General features: G+C 41.4%; 1 protein-coding gene across 1 annotated transcript in view; it reads left to right on the plus strand.

Moving 5' to 3' along the window:
* Positions 1-7,243: 7,243 nt before the first annotated feature.
* SYPL1 (synaptophysin like 1) overlaps positions 7,244-17,946 on the plus strand; it is a 36,799-nt gene continuing 26,096 nt past the window's right edge. Inside the window, exon 1 of the mRNA XM_049893755.1 lies at positions 7,244-7,407. Within this exon, the coding sequence (XP_049749712.1) occupies positions 7,339-7,407 (69 nt within the window). The 5' untranslated portion in view covers positions 7,244-7,338. The remainder of the gene's footprint in view (positions 7,408-17,946) is intronic.

Raw genomic sequence — 17,946 nt, forward strand, 5'->3', positions numbered from 1 at the left:
AATGATCACAAGTACATTCTCCGAAAGACTCCTTTAAATGGCCAGCTCTTAAAGTACATTTAAAGTAAAATTCCATTTGCAAAAACTACACTTATAGTTGACTTTCTAGAAACCCAGCTACTGTTTAAAGTACTTTCTTCTGCCTCGTAGAGAAATTATAAACAAACTCCCATTGCCGCAGTTTCATCAGCATCAGAATTTTCCTGGCCAGCTTCCACTCAGGCATTTCTGTACTTCCCATCTTTATGTCATGTCAGAAGACTGATTTTTGTTGTTGATAAGATTAGGCTTCCTGGACATGAGATTGACCAGCGTTGAAAGTTGTCATCTTTGGTGATCTGTTCTCAATATTTCCTCAGAAGATCATCGTGGGTCTATCCCAAGTTCTTCAAGGCCAGGATAAGGAGGGAAGGCTGCTGTGTGTTTCTCTTGGTTTCCCATCTTAGCTACAGAAAGTTCAGATCCTGGAGGATCCTGTCCAGCATGCTAAAAACGAAGCACTTTATCTGCTCAGTTTACTGTCCCAGAATATCTCTAACAACTTGTCCTCTCCCTGGCAGGAAGTCAGTTCTCTGTGCTACTTGCAAATAGGATAAACAAACCCTCCATACAGAAGTCATAGACTTCCCACCTGATTTCAAGACAGAGCCCTAGGCATGATACAATATTAAACTTGCAAACTTCATGTAAATCTTTGGGGGGCATTCTGCTTTCAAGGAAGACAATAAAACATGGAAACCCTTTGAATAATTAATTATAATAAAAAATAGAGGTGCTCAAAATTGGATCCTGAAATCTCCATATAAATCTTTGCTACATAGTTTGGGCAGACCACTGAACCTGCCACCCTGAACATGATTCTTGGACTAGCCTATGACATTTTCACATTTGTCTTTATTCCAAGTCCTGATTTGTTATGGGAAGTACTCATTGATGTTAATTGCCACATGCAAAATTGGTGTCATATAATTACTCTTATTATACAGAGGAGGCAAAAGTTACGCTCCAGGAAAATTTGTACATCTGGCAAAGCCAGGCCAGGAACCAGTGGTTTCTGTGTCTAAACCTTACGTTTTTGTTTGCAGACAGTATTGTGCTGTGTCCACTTGAGCTTCTTGTCACTTAGCTGCGACCTGGAGATCTCACGCACAGGCTTAGAAAATATTAGCTATGTTGAACCTACAGTTCATCCTCTATACTGCTGCCATAATGATTTCCCTCAAAGTGAAATCTGATCATGTTGCTCTCCTGCGCCTATGAGTAACTCACTGCTAGAGAATAAAGTCCAAGCCCCTGGTCTGCAATATAGGGCCCTGCCTCTCTCTATCTCCAGGCTCCTCTATCTCCCTCCACTTCTCCCCTTACCCAAAGCATCAGACACATGGAAGTATTTGGTTCCCGATGCCCTTCCTTCTGCAACACCTCTGTCTGGAATTCGCCAACCCCCATCTGCCTGAGGAACCCCCTACACATCTGTCAAGCTTCAGTACTGTGTCACCTCCTCTATGAAGCCTTTCCTGGCATGCATTCTTTCCTCTGAGCTTCAGTTTTTGCAGGAGCAGAATGTAGATTGTAATTCCTACAAGCCCCCCACTCCACTGACCCTTAATTCAAGAATCATCTATAAAATGATTATACAAAAGGTCTCTGAAAAATAGAAAACATTATACAAATGCCAAGTTATGTTATTATCAAGTAGTTATACAATAAGCCTTTTTCCTCTAGAAATCTAATTGCAGTACTTATGATGATTATTACAAAATTAGCCTTTACTGATTAAAATATTTTTCCTGTTTATTCATTGCTTGCCGTCCCTGGGTGGTACAAATGGTTAAGTACTCAACTTCTAGCTGAAAGGTTGTCAGTTCAAACCCACCCAGAGGTGCCTCAGAAGGCAGGCCTGGCAATCTGCTTCTGAAAGGTTATGGCTTTGAAAATGATATGGAGCAATTCTGCTAAGCACACATGGGGTTGTCACGAGTCAGCATCTACTTAACGGCAACTAACAAAAACAATTCACTGCTTAAGTGTGAGCTAAACTTAAAATGGTGACAAAAACTGTGCTCAGTTCAGCCACAAATACATTAAAATTGGACTGATACACAGAGATTTAGCATGACCTTTGCCCCCACATGATTTTCAGTAGTGAAAACTTGCATTTTCTTTGCTTTCTAGAATTCTATTTGCGAGTTTTACATTTCTTTCCTTTGATCAATGGAACAATTTTTCTCGTAGCTCTAATTCTTTTGTAGCCAGTAAATAGGAGTCCCTGAAGTGGTGTAAATAGTTAATGCACTCAGCTGCTAACTGAAAGGTTGGAGATTCGAGTCCACCCTGAGGCACCTGGGAAGAAAGGCCTAGCGATCAGCTACTGAAAACTGGACACACGTGGGGTTGCCATGAGTCCGGATCGACTTGACAACAACTGTTTTTTCCCTATGTACCAAGCACTCTCCTAAATGAACACTGAAGATTATAAAAGTTATGCCTTCTACAACTCTCATTTCCTCTCTGCAAAAGGGGGATGAGGAAATGGAAACTTGGCAAGGTCAAACCCTTGCTGAAGGTCATAAAGAAGAGGCAGGGTTTGAACCCAGGAGTCTGAAAACACAGCCCACTGTTAACTGTTGATTTGTAGCACTGCTGTAAGGGAGTCAGAGCAGGGAGAGGGCTGCCTGCCCTCCGAGCTCACACTTAGTACATTGGGTGCTGGCAAGGGAATATGAAAGCAGACGCCAGGCTTCAGGTGTGCCCAGGATTGATCACAGGCGACAGCGGGTCATGACCACAAGTTTGGACACCAAGGCCCATGGAGCCTAGGTGAACAGAGGCGGAGAGCCAAACCAGCAGGCAGCAGCCAGGAACGAGGGCCACTGGGGTCAAGGCAATTTGCCATATATTGAATCCTTCTCATGTATTTTGTTTCCTTTCCAATAGAATGGAAAATGTCATACTCCCTCCACTCCTGGACGTCATTAGGTTAAACATGGTTTCCTGGATTGGATCCTGAAGCAGTGACAGGACATTAGTGCAAAACTGGCAAAATTTTTTAAATCTTGTAGTTTAGTTAATAACAATTCACCAATGTGAATCTCTTCATTTTGACAAATGTATCATTGTCATATAAGATGTTAAGATTAGGAGAAACTGGGTGAAGTGTACACAGAAATTCTTTGTATTTTCACCTTTTCTGTAAATCTAAAATTATTCGAAAATAAAAGGTACATAAAAAAAAAAGACGTCAGTTTAATTATTTTGAGATTAATTTATTGGGTCCATTGAGTCAGTCTATTGCATATTTTAAATAAATCTAAATATTTTCTAAAATAATTGTTGAATCCCTCAATGAATAGAGAGGATCTGTTTTGTTTGTAAGCAAAAGTTAGGTTTTGATCTTGTCAGTATTAAAGACTATCTTTTCAGAAAAAAGGGCATGTATTTTGAGAATGAGTTTCAAAGTCTCACCTTGTCAATTAAATGACCAGAACTTTGTATTTCAATTGAGAAAAACAGAAGAATGTTATATATAGTTAGCCAATGATATGATTTATCTAAAAATAACTTCCTTTCTGGCCTTTTGAGAATTCCTAAATCCCAAGTGTCACAACCTGGCACGTTTTACAAACAGAAAACAGTGAAACATGGCAAATTATTTAGGTAACTTTGCCATAATTATATGACAGATAGAGCTCAACATACTACCTCATAAAAATGTACAATTTTGCATTAGAAGTATTTTTTTCAACAATGACCTCGATAGGGTAGAAACCTGGAACGTTATGTGCTCAGAGCCTCTGGCGCTTTCCTCAGATTTGAGGAGCAAATCAGAAAATGACCAGTGTTGTAATCAATGTGATATAGTCATCTGAACAATCTTCCCAGATTTCGAACAGGTGCTCTTTCAATGAGATGCTATTGTTTAAACACTCTTGTTTAAACAATTTTAAAAATTCACGACTATCTTGTTGCCTGAGGAGCCACTGCCGGTTCCTTCTCTGGAAGGTAGGATCTCCCCTGGGCTCAGCTGACGTGCAGAGGCAGTGCTGGGCTGTAGGTGAGTGACGGTAATAGCTGGCTCTCTCCTGCTTCCTTCCGTCCAGTCATCTCGGTGATACTGTTCTTCTGCTAGCACTAAGTGGTCTCTATCTTTACAACACTAGTGGACAATGGTCAAGAAAGAGAATTTCTTAAAGTTCAAGGTGTGTACTCTAGCACCAAAATTTTTCTGAGGTGAAGCAACAACCATGCCTTTCACTGGTGGACTTGAAGCAGCAACAGGAGAGAAAGCAACAAGAGACAAAAGCTGGCAACAGAAAGCTAAGCTTCCTGGAAGTTGAGAAAGCGCTCAGCCAATTCCAATTTCTGAAACCTTTAATAAATTTAAAGAAAAAATGAAGAAACATCAAAATTGGGTTACTAAATTATAGTAAGTTCTGTATTTTTAAAGTTAATAATTAAAGCAGCAAGGTGAGCATCTTCTTCCTAGTCTGTCAATGTATATCTCATTTTGAAATAACATTAAAAGTCTAATTTGAATCTCTATGAATATGAGGCCCAAGCCAAATAGCCCTATTATCCACTACCCCACCACCAGGCGTCCACCCAAAAGACCTCAACAGGTGTAAAAGTTTAGAAAAATAGGTTAAAGAGAATAAAAAGAGAAGAGCACTGAAAGGAAAAAGCAAAGTATTAACTAAAAAAAAAAAAGGAAGCAGGAAGACCTGGAGTACTGCTCACAATTGTCTCAGGTACACCAGGTACCAAGGTGTGGTCACCGTTGCACTGATTTAGTAATGAGGGGCATCAGTGATGCCTTCTTATTTAGTAAGAAAAATCCATTGCCAGTGAATGAATTTCTGACTCATGGCAACCCCATGTGTGTCAGAGTAGGACTGTGCGGATTAGGGTTTTCAATAACTGATTTTTGGAAGTAGGTAGCCAGGCCTTTCTTCTAGGTGTACTTGAACCTCCAACCTTTCAGTTAGCAGCTGAGTGTGTTAACTGTTTGCACCCCAGGGACTCCAATTATACATTAGGAGCCAATGAGCATATGGCATGGACTGAGCTGGGGACTGAGGAATGGGAGCCAGGATAGAAAGAATAGGATTGTCTCTGTCAACAAGGAAATAGAAATACACTCTTTGCACTCTCTGGTTAGCAAACAAGGAAGTAAATAGGATTCAAAAGAATAGTTAGCTTACTAGATAGATGCCCAATAACAGTTGTCAAACCCTCATAGAATAACTTCAATGCCAGCTAACCTGTCAATTCATTGGGAAGGGCTTGGAAATTCAGTTAGTATATATAAGTTCTTGGAAGGTAGTATTGGGATCCTACTGTGCTAAATTCTTTTCTTCCTTATTTACTGAGTGTACTGTGTTAGAAGAAGCCCTGGTGGTACAGTGGTTAAAGTGCTTGGCTGCTAACCTAAAGATCAGTGGTTCAAACTTACAAGTGGATCCCAGAGCAACCTGTTCCTGTAAAGATTACAGCCTAGGAAACCCTGTGGGGCAGTTCTACTCTGGCCTATAGGGTCACTGAGTTGGAATCCACTCTATGGCACACAACAACATACTGTCTTACGGATCTCTGGGTGGCACAAACAGTTTGCGCTGGACTACGAACCAAAAGGTGTGTGCTTGGAACCCACCCAGCGGCACCCTGGAAGAAAGGCCTGGCAATCTGCTTTCATAAAGATTACAGCCAAGAAAATCGTATGAGGCAGTTCTACATTGTAAAACATGGGATCACCATGAGTTGGAATCATCTCTGGCAATGGGTTTAACACTTCATCTGTGTCAGTATTTTAATTTTTTAAAAATCTTTATCATGCTTTAAGTGAAAGTTTACAAATCAAGTCAGTCTCTCATACAAAAATTTATATACACCTTGCTATATACTCCTAGTTGCTCTCCCCCTAATGAGACAGCACACTCCTTCCCTCCAACCTGTATTCCCATATCCATTCAGCCAGCTTCTGTCCCCCTCTGCCTTCTCATCTCTCCTCCAGGCGGGAGCTGCCCACATAGTCTCACATGGCTACTTGAGCCAAGAAGCTCACTCCTCACCAGCATCATTTTCTATCTTATAGTTGAGTCCAATCCCTGTCTGAAGAGTTGGCTTTGGGAATGGTTCCAGTCTTGGGCTAACAGAAGGTCTGGGAACCATGACCTCAGGGGTTCTTCTAGTCTCAGTAAGACCATTGAGTCTGGTCTCTTTAGAGAATTTGAGGTCTGCATCCCACTGCTGTCCTGCTCCATCAGGGATTCTCTGTTGTGTTCTCTGTCAGGTCAGTCATCAGTTGTAGCTGGGCACCATCTAGTTTTCCTGGTCTCGGGCTGATGTAGTCTCTGATTTATTTGGCCCTTTCTGTCTTTTGGGCTCATAATTACCTTCTGTGTTTGTTCTTCCTTCTCCTTTCCTCCAGGTGAGTTTAGACCCATTGATGCATCTTAGATGGCCACTTACCAGCATTGAAGACCCCAGACACCTCTCACCAAAGTGGAATGCAGAACATTTTCTTAATACATTTTACTATGCCAATTGACCTAGATGTCCCCTAAAACCATGGTCCCCAATCCCCCTGCCCCTGCTACTCTGGTCTTGGAAGCGTTGTTTATTCAGGAAACTTTTTTGATATTGGTTTAGTCCAGTTGTGCTGTGTGTCAGCATTTTAAGGAACTATCTAAAAGTTAAGAAATGTGAAAGGAAATGGATGAAAATGGAAACGTTTGAGAGAACTGAGGTGCGCCGAAGGTAGGGAAGAAAGTTGTAGTTACAAGATGCTTGACCTGGATGAGTGAGAACGGCAATCCTCATCAGGGAAGGGCTGCCCTACTGCGCAGGCGCGGGCACACGCGAAACCTGGGTGCGCCGGAAGCCGTTCTTGCGCCCCAGGGCGAGAGTGCGCGGCCGCCGCACGCGGTACGAAGCGTGGCGCGAGGCGCCCGCCCCAGGCGCGCGCGTGCGCAAGAGGAGACAGAGCGCTGAGGCTGAACTTAAGAGGAAGGGGGCGCGGCGCACGCAGCATGGCATCCAACATGTACTTGGTTCGCCAGCGAATCAGCCGGCTCGGGCAGGTGCGGCCCCGGGAGGAGCCTCCCCTTCCCAGACCCTGCCCGCCCCTGGCTTCCCACGCCAGCCCCTTTCCGTCCCCGCCCCAGCGCCTGGGCGGAGCGGCTCAACCGCCGCCCACCCCGGCCCGCGGCAGCTCGGCCCGCCCCGGAGCCTGCCCACCCGCCCCGCCTACCCTTCCTCCCGCCGGGCTGCTCGGGTCACGGTGTGTTCCCCTCCTCCTCAGCCCGCCGCCTGACTCTCTCTCCCTCCTTCCCTCAGAGGATGTCTGCCTTCCAGATCAACTTCACCCCACTCAAGGAGCCGCTCGGCTTCATCAAGGTCCTCGAGTGGGTGAGTGCCGCCGGGGAAGCCCGTAGTTCCGCCGCCGCGCCCGCACCCGCGGCCCGCTCGCTTAGGCGCCCCCGACCGGGGAGGCGGAGGGTCCCCGGGCGGGGGGCGAGGCCCGGCCCGCTGACCCCGAGGCCACCGCCGCCTCGAGGGAAGGAAGAAGGAAGGGCAGGCCGCTGCCTCCGCCGCGCGGGCAGAGACGCCGCGTCGGCGTGGAATCACGGGTTCCCGCGCCACGCCGTCCCTCGGCCACTTCGGTCCCGCGCGGAGCCGCCCTCGCTCTTCGAAGCTTATCTCTGGGTGCCGTCTGGGAGAGTGAGAGTTCTCATTTCCCTTTGGCCCCACTCCCTCCCGCAAGGGAAGAGAAAACTTCCTGTCGCGGTCTAACCGAATCCCGGAGACCCGACGCGCGCCGGCCGTGCGCTCCCCGCGCTGTGCGGAAAGAGCGGCGCGGCCACCTCCGCCCTCTGCTGACTTGAGCTCATGCTCCTTCGAAAGCTGTTTTTGTTTTTTCTTTTTTTCCTTGCCTAAGTAATCAGAGAAGGATTCAGTTCTCAATTTACTTTTAAGATTGGCTCCAGTTAGAGTTAAAAATAAACTGTGGGTTAGGGGAGCGAGGGAAAGGTCTTTTAAGAAACCGCATCTGGTCAGTTCCCTACACTTAGTAACAGAAGTCGACATCCCACGTTTGTTTTAGGTATTTCCGAGCAACAGTCTGCAGTCAGCTTTTAGGCCTTTCCTGGGAACGCTCAATCATTAACATCAAAGGAGACTTATTAATTCGACCTTGGCAATGATCGCTCGCTTGGAGGTGTTAGTGAATATTCCAGGCAGTGCGGGTTTCTTGTAAACTTGTTTCAGACTTCGTGGCCTAGTACGTATTTCAGCTCTGATTTTTAGGCTTTTATTAATTGGAAGCTGTCATCCCTCCACTGTGCAGGCACGTTGTGTTTATAGCCAGCAACATTTACATCCATAACTGCTTGACGTTATATTTTAGTGATGGTGAAGAATGAGAACTTTCGAGTTCCTGTTTTAGATAAATGACACAGAAACTCAAATTCTCCTTGGGTACTCAATCCAACCTCCACCATCTCCCTAAAGCTTTGCTTAGTGTTTTCTGAAAACTGAAATATTGCTAATTTCACACAAATATCTACCTTAAAGGCATATAAATGTGTATACCTAGAGTTTTTAAAACTTGGGTCCGGAATTAAATAGAATAATTATTAAGGCATGTAAAAGTGCTTGCAGGTTGAAAATCACATTTAAGTAGGCTAAACAAATGTAAACGTTAAGAAAAAATCTTGTACCTAGTAGATTTAGTATAGTTGAATTATAATTAAATTTAGAGATAATAATTTAAATTTTCACTTTGATGAAAAGGCAGTTTTTATTTGTCCTTATGTTGTCAGTGTTTTCCTTTAAAAAATTGTAAGCAACTTTTCATAACTTTTTTTACTATGCTTTGGTGAAGGTTTACAAAGCAAATCGGTTTTTCATTAAATAATACACATTGTTTTGTGACATTGCCTAAATTTCTTAACATTTTAAACCATCTATGGCACTGGTTTTTTATGGTGGCTATGAGTTGGAATTGATGGCAGCAGGTTAGATTTGGTTTTTGTTTACGGAGATAAGTTCATTACTGGTTATAAGTCTGATAGATTTTTTTTAAATAATTTTTATTGTGCTTTAAATGAAAGTTTACAAAGCAAGTTAGTCTCTCACACAAAAACCCATATACACCTTGCTACACACTCCCAGTTACTCGCCCCCTAACGAGACAGCCTGCTCTCTCAGTCCACTCTGTCTTTTCATGCCCATTTTGCCAGCTTCTAAACCCCTCCACCCTCTCATCTCCCCTCCAGGCAGGAGATGCCAACATAGTCTCAAGTGTCCACCTGATCCAAGAAAGGTCTGATCAAAAAAAACCCAAAAAGTTCTGATAGATTTTGAAAAATATCTTGTTTAAGCTTTTTAAGGAAATACTATTTTAAACAACTTGTTACATAGGAGAGTCGTTTCGTAAAACAAGTTGTTGAAAATGAAAAAAGTATTTCCTTCATTGCTATTGGTATAAAAAAAAATTTTTTTTTAGTGCATATTTATTATAGAAATATTTGAGTATCTACTGTGCCAGGCACTAGGGGCTATAAACATGAATAAAATGTGATCTTTTCCTCATGATCTATTAAGGAAGTACATGAAGACATAACAAAATGCCATATGGAGTAGTTGTTGACTTGGGGAGTGGATTCCCAGGCAAAGGAAGTTTTATGTCCAGTGGTGTAAAGAGTTGAAGCATCTGTTTGAGAACCTAAAGCAATTGGGTTTGGCTGGAGCATAAACTGGGAGAGAGGAAGTGATTCGAGATGATTCTGAAAGGTTTCAGGGGGTTTGCAGAATAGTTTGGAGTTTATCCAGTGGATCAGTTCTTAACTTTCTGGAGTTGGTTGATCCCTTTGAGAGTCTGGACCTTTCCTTGGGAAAATATATCCGTACATGGTACAAAATTTTATTTGCCATTTTGGGGTGTTCATTGAATAGTCTCAACTTAAGCATTTTCTATCTACTACAAAAAAAAAAAAAATGGGCTCTCTATATTCAAGGAGAACTTAAAGTTTACTAGTAGACTTATTTACTCACCCCTATGCCTTTGCTTTATTTGCTCAGAGCCCTGGTGGCTCAGTGGTTAAGTGTTTGGCGGCTAACCAAAAGGTCAGCAGTTTGAATTCATCACCTACTCCTTGGAAACCCTGTGGGGCAGTTCTGCTCTGTCCTATAGGGTCGCTATGAGTTGGAATCAACTCGACAGCAATGGGTTTTGTTTTTTTTTTAAAATGTCTTTGCTCACTTCTACCTGGAATCCTCTAAATATTCACCATGACCACCTTCGTGGAGTACATCAGATGTGATTTTCATAGGCAATATATATATGTTGTCATTATTTTCAGAACACATCTCTCCCCTGGACAATCCTCCCACACACATATGGTAATCTCTGATAAAATATAAAGGGGAAAATTAAGATAACAGGGCTCTAATATAATGATTCTCAAACTCTTAGATCTCAGGACCCCTTTATGCTCTTAAGAATTGAGAACCTCAGAGAGCTTTTATGTCGATTATGTTGTTGTTATGTGCTCTTGGGTTGATTCGACTCAACAGTGATCCTGTAGGACAGAGTAGAATTTCCTAGGCTTTAATCTTTATGGGAGCAGATCTCCAGGTCTTTTCTCCCATGGAGCCGATGGTGGGTTCATACCACCAACCTTTTGGTTAACAGCTGAGCCTAACTGAGCCATTTAACCATTGCACCATGAGGGCTTCCTATCTGGGTTATATCTATCAATATTTACTATATTAGAAATGAAAACAAATTTTAAAAATACTTGTTTATTTAAGTATAACAGTAATAAGCCACTTGAAAGCTTAAATCGTATCAGTGACAACAAATGTCATCAGTTTTCTTGAAGTAACAGGCTTATTTCATTAATTTTTGAGAAAAATGTATGTTGAGTATCTGAATGACTATAGCTTGTCTTACTTTGGAGCCCTGGTGGCACAGTGCTTAAGTGCTTGGCTGCTAAACCAAAGGTTGACGATTCGAACCCACCAGCCACTCCACTGGAGAGATGTGGCAGTCTGCTTCCGTAAAGCTTTACAGCTTTGGAAACCCTATGGGACAGTTCTGCTCTGTCCTGTAGAGTTGCTGTAAGTCAGATTTGACTCGAATTTGCTTTGGGTTGGCCCTGTTACTTATTTTTTCAAGTAAAAATGGTGTTCCATGAAAAAAAGTGACTAGTTCAGCTAGCAACTCGATTGCTTAAATGCTTTCCCTGGAAACAACCATTTTATTTTGGTATGGGGCAGTAGTGCTTTATTTGTACTTCCGGTTTCATCATTGTTGTTGTTAATTCCCATGGAGTCTGCTCCAACTCATGGTGACTTTATGTATAATGCAACTAAATGTTGCCTGGTCCTGTGTTATCTTCATGATCATTGATATGTTTGAGTCTTTTGTTGTGGCTGTTCTGTCATCCATCTCATTGAGGAGTTTCCTCATTTTCACTGATCTTCTGCTTTGCCAGACATGTCCTTTTCTAGTGATGGTCTTTGCTGATAACGTGTCCAAAGTAAGCAAGCCAAAGTCTTGTCATCCTCACTTTTAAGGAGCATTTTGGTTGTATTTCTTCTAAAACTGATTTGTTCTTCTAGCAGTCCACAGTATAGTTAGTATTCTTCACTGATATAGTAATTTGAATGCATCAATTCCTCTTCTGTCTTCATTTTCATTGCCCAGCTTTTGCATGCATATGATGCAATTGAAAAGACTGTGGCTTGGGTCAGATGTGCCTTAGTCATCAAAGTGACATCTTTGCTTTTTTAAAAATTAAAAGAGGTCTTTTCTAGCAAATTTGCCCAAGGCAAATACATCATTTGATTTCTTGTCTCTTGTTTCCGTGAACCTTGATTGTTGATCCAGGTAAAATGAAATTATTGACAACCTCACTTTTTTCTCCATTTATCGTAATGTTGCTTATTTGTCCAATTGTTAGGATTTTGGTTTTCTTCACATTCAGATGTAATTTATACTGCGTCCATACTGTAACTTTTGACCTTCATCAGTAAGTTCTTCAAATCTTCCTCATTTTCATCAAGCAAAGGTTGTGTCAGCTGGACAGTGCAGGTTGTTCATGAGTCTTCCTCCGATTTTGATGGCACATTCTTCATACAGTCCCGCACCACTATTAGCATACAGATGGAAATAGGTAAGGTGAAAGGATACAGTCCTCCTGCGCACCTTTTCCAATCTTGAACCATGCAAGGTTCAAACCTTGTTCTGTTTAACGACTGCCTCTTGATATGTATACAGGTTCTGCATGAACAAAGTGTTCTGGTATTCCCATTCTTCCAGTGTTAATCATAATTTGTTACTGTCCACACAGTTGAATGCCATCACACAGTCAGTAAAACACAGGTAAACATCGTTCTTGTATTCTCTGCTTTTAGCCAAGAGCCATCTGACATCTGCAGTAATGTCCTTCATTCATGTTCTGTTCTGAATCTGGCTTGACTTTTGGCAGTTCCCTCTTGATGTACTGCTGTAGTCGTTTTTGAATGGTCTTCAGCAAAATTTTGCTGACGTATGATGTTGCTCAGTAATTTCTGCTTTCCATTTAATTTTCTTTGGAATGGGCACGCATATGGATACCCTCCAGTTGGTTGGCCAGGTAGCTGTCTTCTGAATTTCTTGACACAGACCAGTGAGCCCTCTCCAACGTTGCATTGTTTGTTGAAGCAGTTGGTATTCTCTCAATTCCTGAAGCCTTGCTTTTCGCCAGTGCCTTTAGTGCAGATTGAACTTCTTCTATCACTACCTTCAGTTCTTGATCATATGCAGCCTCCTGAAATGGTTGAGTGTTGACTTATTCTTCTTGGTACATTGACTCTATATTCCTTCTGCCTTCTTTTGATGCTTCCTGCATCATTCAGTTTTTGTCCATAGAATCCTTCAGTAATGCAATTTGAGGCTTAAATTTTCTCTTCAGCTCTTTCAGCTTGAAAAATGCCAATTGTGTTCTTCCCTTTTTGTTCTCTAACTCTAGGTCTTTGCACATTTCATTATAATATTTCACCTTGTCTTCTTGAGCCACTTTTTGAAATCTTGTTTTCAGCTCTTTTACTTCATCATTTCTTCTGTTTGTTTTACAGAATATTAAAAAGATGCATACCCAAGTGGGGAAATTTAATAAAAGTAGTAGTTTTTGTTGCTTCATCAAAGACATTCTTTAATGAAATTGGCTTTGGTTTTTGTTTTTTTAACTCCAAGTATGTGACATTGAAACACAGTTTGATGTCATTGCCTTCATGCTAAAGCCCAATAGTTTTACCCACTTAGGCTTTTGTTCAATCAGTGCAACATCAGTGCAGTGCAAAGGGCAAATGATGTCTTAGTGTAAGATAGTTTTCCTGAAAGAATCTTGAGGACTTCCAGGGATCCAGAGATCGATTACACATTGAGAACTGCTGTTCTGATACATGGTAAACATCAATGGAGACCAGAAATGGAACAGAAAATAGGGACAGAGAAAGGAGGACTGTCCCCAGATCTGGAAAATAAATTTAGAATATGTAAGCTTCAACTTACTGTCTAGATCTGTGAGTTACGCAGCGCTGGGTTAGAAAGGGTATAGCCTTCTAACTAAGACCTGGACCAATCTACCTGCTGGCTAAGAGCTGGATTTGTGATAAGCCAGTACTCCCATATGTTGGTGATTTGGGAGGACCATTATAAGATGTGGTGTTTCTTGACTAAGGGCTCGGAAGACCAGGTAGAAATGACCATGAGACCACTGGACAGTCATAGAGAGGGGATAATTACCAAATTGCTGAGTTAAGCCTAAGCCAAATATCCCAAAACACATGAATAAATAATTCTCACCTGAAAGCTCAAGTCTTATCAGTGACAACAAAAACTGTCAGTTTTCCTTGAAGAGACAGGCTCACTTGAAGACAACCAGCCAGATCAACAATCAGGTTATTGATACATTCCAAAAGACATGACAATAACAGAAAAATCTAAAAATCACTTTAAAATAGGAATATTTAGGGTTCTTCAGTTATAATTCTATACCCAGCTTAGCAATTGTCTAAGAATGAAGGTGACATAAAGATGTTTTCAATATATGATGATTAAGAGTTCAGGGGGAAAAAAAAAAACCTTTCCCTGTTTATTTCAGCAGGCAATCTAGAGTTTACATCTCATAAGCCAAATTCTTAAGGGTTATGGAACTCTTCTAGCTGGCCTAGTTTTCCTATGATTGTTTTTAGAAGGAAAAGAAGACATTTAAAAAAAAAAAAAACCTTTGCCGTCGAGTCAATTCCGACTCATAGCTACCCTATAGGACAGAGTAGAATCACCCCATCGAGTTTCCAAGGAGCACATGGTGGATTCAAGCTACTGACTTTTTGGTTAGCAGCCTAGCCCTTAACCACTACACCACCAGAGTTTCTTTCCAGAAGGGACATAGAAGAGTGAAACTGAAACATTTTGTAACTGATTTCAGTGCTCAGTAGGCAGTGAGAGTAAACTGAAATATTGACATCAATAACAAAACCTTTTTTAAAATTAATATCTTTAGTAAATGCTTCCGATTTTGACTCACAAAAAATGAATACTTTGGCCCTAGGCATCGGTTCTTATGATTGTAAAGGGAAACACACTGTGATCGTTTCTTTTAAGTATTGAGTGATCATTTGATTTAATAAAAAACAGCACACATTTGGTTTTGCACATAAACATTTTTTCATAATACACTTTCAGGTATATTTTGAAGATTTCAGTTATATCATTTTTATAAACTAAGCCTTGAACAGGAAAATAATTAAAATAGATGACATCAGATTAATGATGAAACCGATGGATCTTGCAACTAGAAACATGTAAAAGACACCTGTAAGTTAGAGGAGTACAAGTGTTCCCCAGTAGAACCATCAGAGTGAGCAGGGTCTAGGAATAGGGGCTAAGACTGGGTCTAGGTGTAGAATAGATGACTCATTGAAAATACCATTGGTGTCCCAATTTTTTATAGCATGAATCCCCATCAGTGTAAAATCTAACACATACAGTCATATATAAAACATTCTGTGTTACTATGTAAATTTTACTGTGTTAGTTAATATAAGGCATATTATATACTTGGGACAAATTTCATTCACATTTTTACATCCATATGTCAGACAGTCTTCTTGATAACTTCTCTCTTTTTTTGGCCAACTTTTTGTCATCTATTCAGTTGTTGTGTGCTGTTGAGTCAATTCTGACTCATAGTGACACTGTGGGACAGAATAGAACTGCCCCATAGGGTTTCCAAGGAGCGGCTGGTGGATTCAAACTGCTGACCTTTTGGTTAGAAGCCTGAGCTCTTAACCACTTCGCCACCAGGGTTCCCATCTATTACGTAGACACCTGTTAAGTTTTTACCTTGTAACGCGGCTGATGAATATAGCTCAGATAGAGTGTTAATGCTGCCATTTTCTTTTTTAGACATGAGTGTTAACGTTAACAATTTGTAATTTCTTTGAAGACATGATTTTAAGCCACCAGTACATTTTGTGAAGGTTTGGTTAAAACTTGGTAATTTATCCTGTAAGCCCTCTTAGCCAGACATGCTCACATTGTAATGCCTTAACACTGAAAGTGATAGAATAGGCGAGGGTCTCACTTTGTGCCCTTCCATATTACATGACTCTCCTTATCTTCAGGATGCCCAGCGTATTGTACTGACATACAGCCACCTGACATAGGGGCCCAGCGTGGGTTTCAGTGGTATATTTATTACAGTAAAGCTTTATTTTCTTTTTTAGATCTAAAAGTAGATATAAATAGAAGTTCACATATTTTCTTCTTATTCATCAGCTGATTGAGTACAGGTAGCTCCCAACTTAACGACTATTTGAGTTACTATGAACCACACTTATGACCGTCTTTTTTTTTCTTTTTGGTACATCTTATCATTAACATGTACTACATACAACGCTGCAGCGTATGATTTGCTGATATTCTCAGATGTTCATTTGCAGATGTTCAACATTAGGATTTATAAAAATACTGATAATAAAAGGAAAACTAAAAAAAAAAAAAATACCTGACATGCATCAGAACTGACTTAGTCATTGGACCGAAACCCCGTCATAAGTCGGAGACTACTTCTACTCTGTTGTTAGATACCATCGAGTCAGTTCTGACTCATAGCAACCGTACGTACAACGAATGATAACACTGCCTGATCCTGCGCCATCCTCACAATTGTTATGTTTGAGCCTATCGTTGAAGCCACATTATCAACCCATCTCATTGAAGATCTTCCTTGTTTTCGCTGACCCTCTGCTTTATTAAGCATGATACCCTTCTCCAGGGACTGATCCCTCCTGACAACAAATCCAAAGTATGTCAGACGAAGCCTTGCCACCCTTGCTTCTAAGGAGCATTCTGGCTGTACTTCTGCCAAGACAGATTTGTTCGTTCTTTTGGCAGTCCGTGGTATATTCAATATTCTTCAACACCACAATTCAAGAAATCAGTTCTTCTTTGGGCTTCCTTATTCATCGTGCAGCTTTCACATGCATATGAGATGATTGAAAACACCATGGGTTATATTGTAGGAACTCATAAAATTATATTTTGGAGACCAGTGTTCTAGGGAATCAGGCTTAATATTAACTCCGAGGTTGTCGTTGCTATTTTGTGCTCTCGAGTCAATTCCAACTCATAGTGACCCTATAGGACAGAGTAGAACTGCCTCATAGGGTTTCCTACCCTGTCATCTTTATGGGAGCAGTTTGCTGGGTCTTTTCTCCCAAAAGCTGCCGACCTTTTGCCTAGCAGCCAAACACTTAACCATTGTACTACCACTTCTTGACCCTGAAGTTACAGCTTTCTACATAAGTGAGGCGTCTGCTGGGGTGGTCATCCTTACTACTCACTCTGTAGATAGAATTCAATGGCAGTAGTTAGAGTCGTTCTTCATGAGGTAGGAGGGGATGGGGCAGCGAATTTCACAAATGGCAAGGAAATATAAATTGGCAGTGGAGGAACAATCAGATGGGATGCGCTTCTTTAAGTTTTCCCTTTAACCACAGGAAATCTTGGTGACGTCTTCTAACTTCTTTTGCACTAGAGTCACATTTCACCATGAGATGTCTTAGTAATAATCCTATAAGTAATCAAAGTTTCAATTGTAGAAACATGGCTTTCAGGATAATCAACTATAATGAAGAGATCCTTCAAATCTGGCTCAGCTTCAAATTTGATTTGGTTCATCATTGGTAAAGGGAATGTTGATAACATAGGGCTGAAGGAATTCATGTCCATCAATGAGGCATCCTTACTGAACACCCGCAGCCTGTCCTCATCCTGATCCAAATCTATCATCTCAGCCTGCAGCAGGGCAGAGGAGCCACTGTTGCTGAAAAGGGGGGTGCCACTCCCCCTTCCCCCACCCCTGTTGTTGTCCCCAGCCGGGAGGGCCCAGGGAACCTCATTTTAGACTAAGGGTACAAATCAAAATGCTTATAGAAACCATCCTTGTAAAGTAAGTGAATGAAGCAGACCGTTGGGAAGAAAAAGAATAATTGAAATTCATTGATTGCCGAGGGTTGTTGAAACAATAGAGAGTAGGAGGAGTCTAGAAAGCACATGCCCTGTCCTAAGTGACACCTGTCATTCAATTCCATGTGATTGCTGCCTTAAGGGAGTGTGAGCCTATGTTACCATAGCTCTCCTCTCCCCTAGAAGATCAAGAAATCTGAATTTTAATGTGCACTCTCCTGATACTAAAATATTGGCAACAAATTCACATATTTTTAAATAAATACTGGGAAGACCTTATAAATTTATTTGCAGGCCAGGTTTCACCCATGGACTACAAGTTTATAACTTCTAATGCCAGATCAGAATAGTAGTAGACTATAAGGAGAGGTGAGATGATTGGATACATTGCCCTCAGATTATTTTGTACTTCGTTTTTTTTTTTA

Source organism: Elephas maximus, chromosome 8, assembly GCF_024166365.1.
Source record: "Elephas maximus indicus isolate mEleMax1 chromosome 8, mEleMax1 primary haplotype, whole genome shotgun sequence".
Lineage (NCBI taxonomy): Eukaryota > Metazoa > Chordata > Mammalia > Proboscidea > Elephantidae > Elephas > Elephas maximus.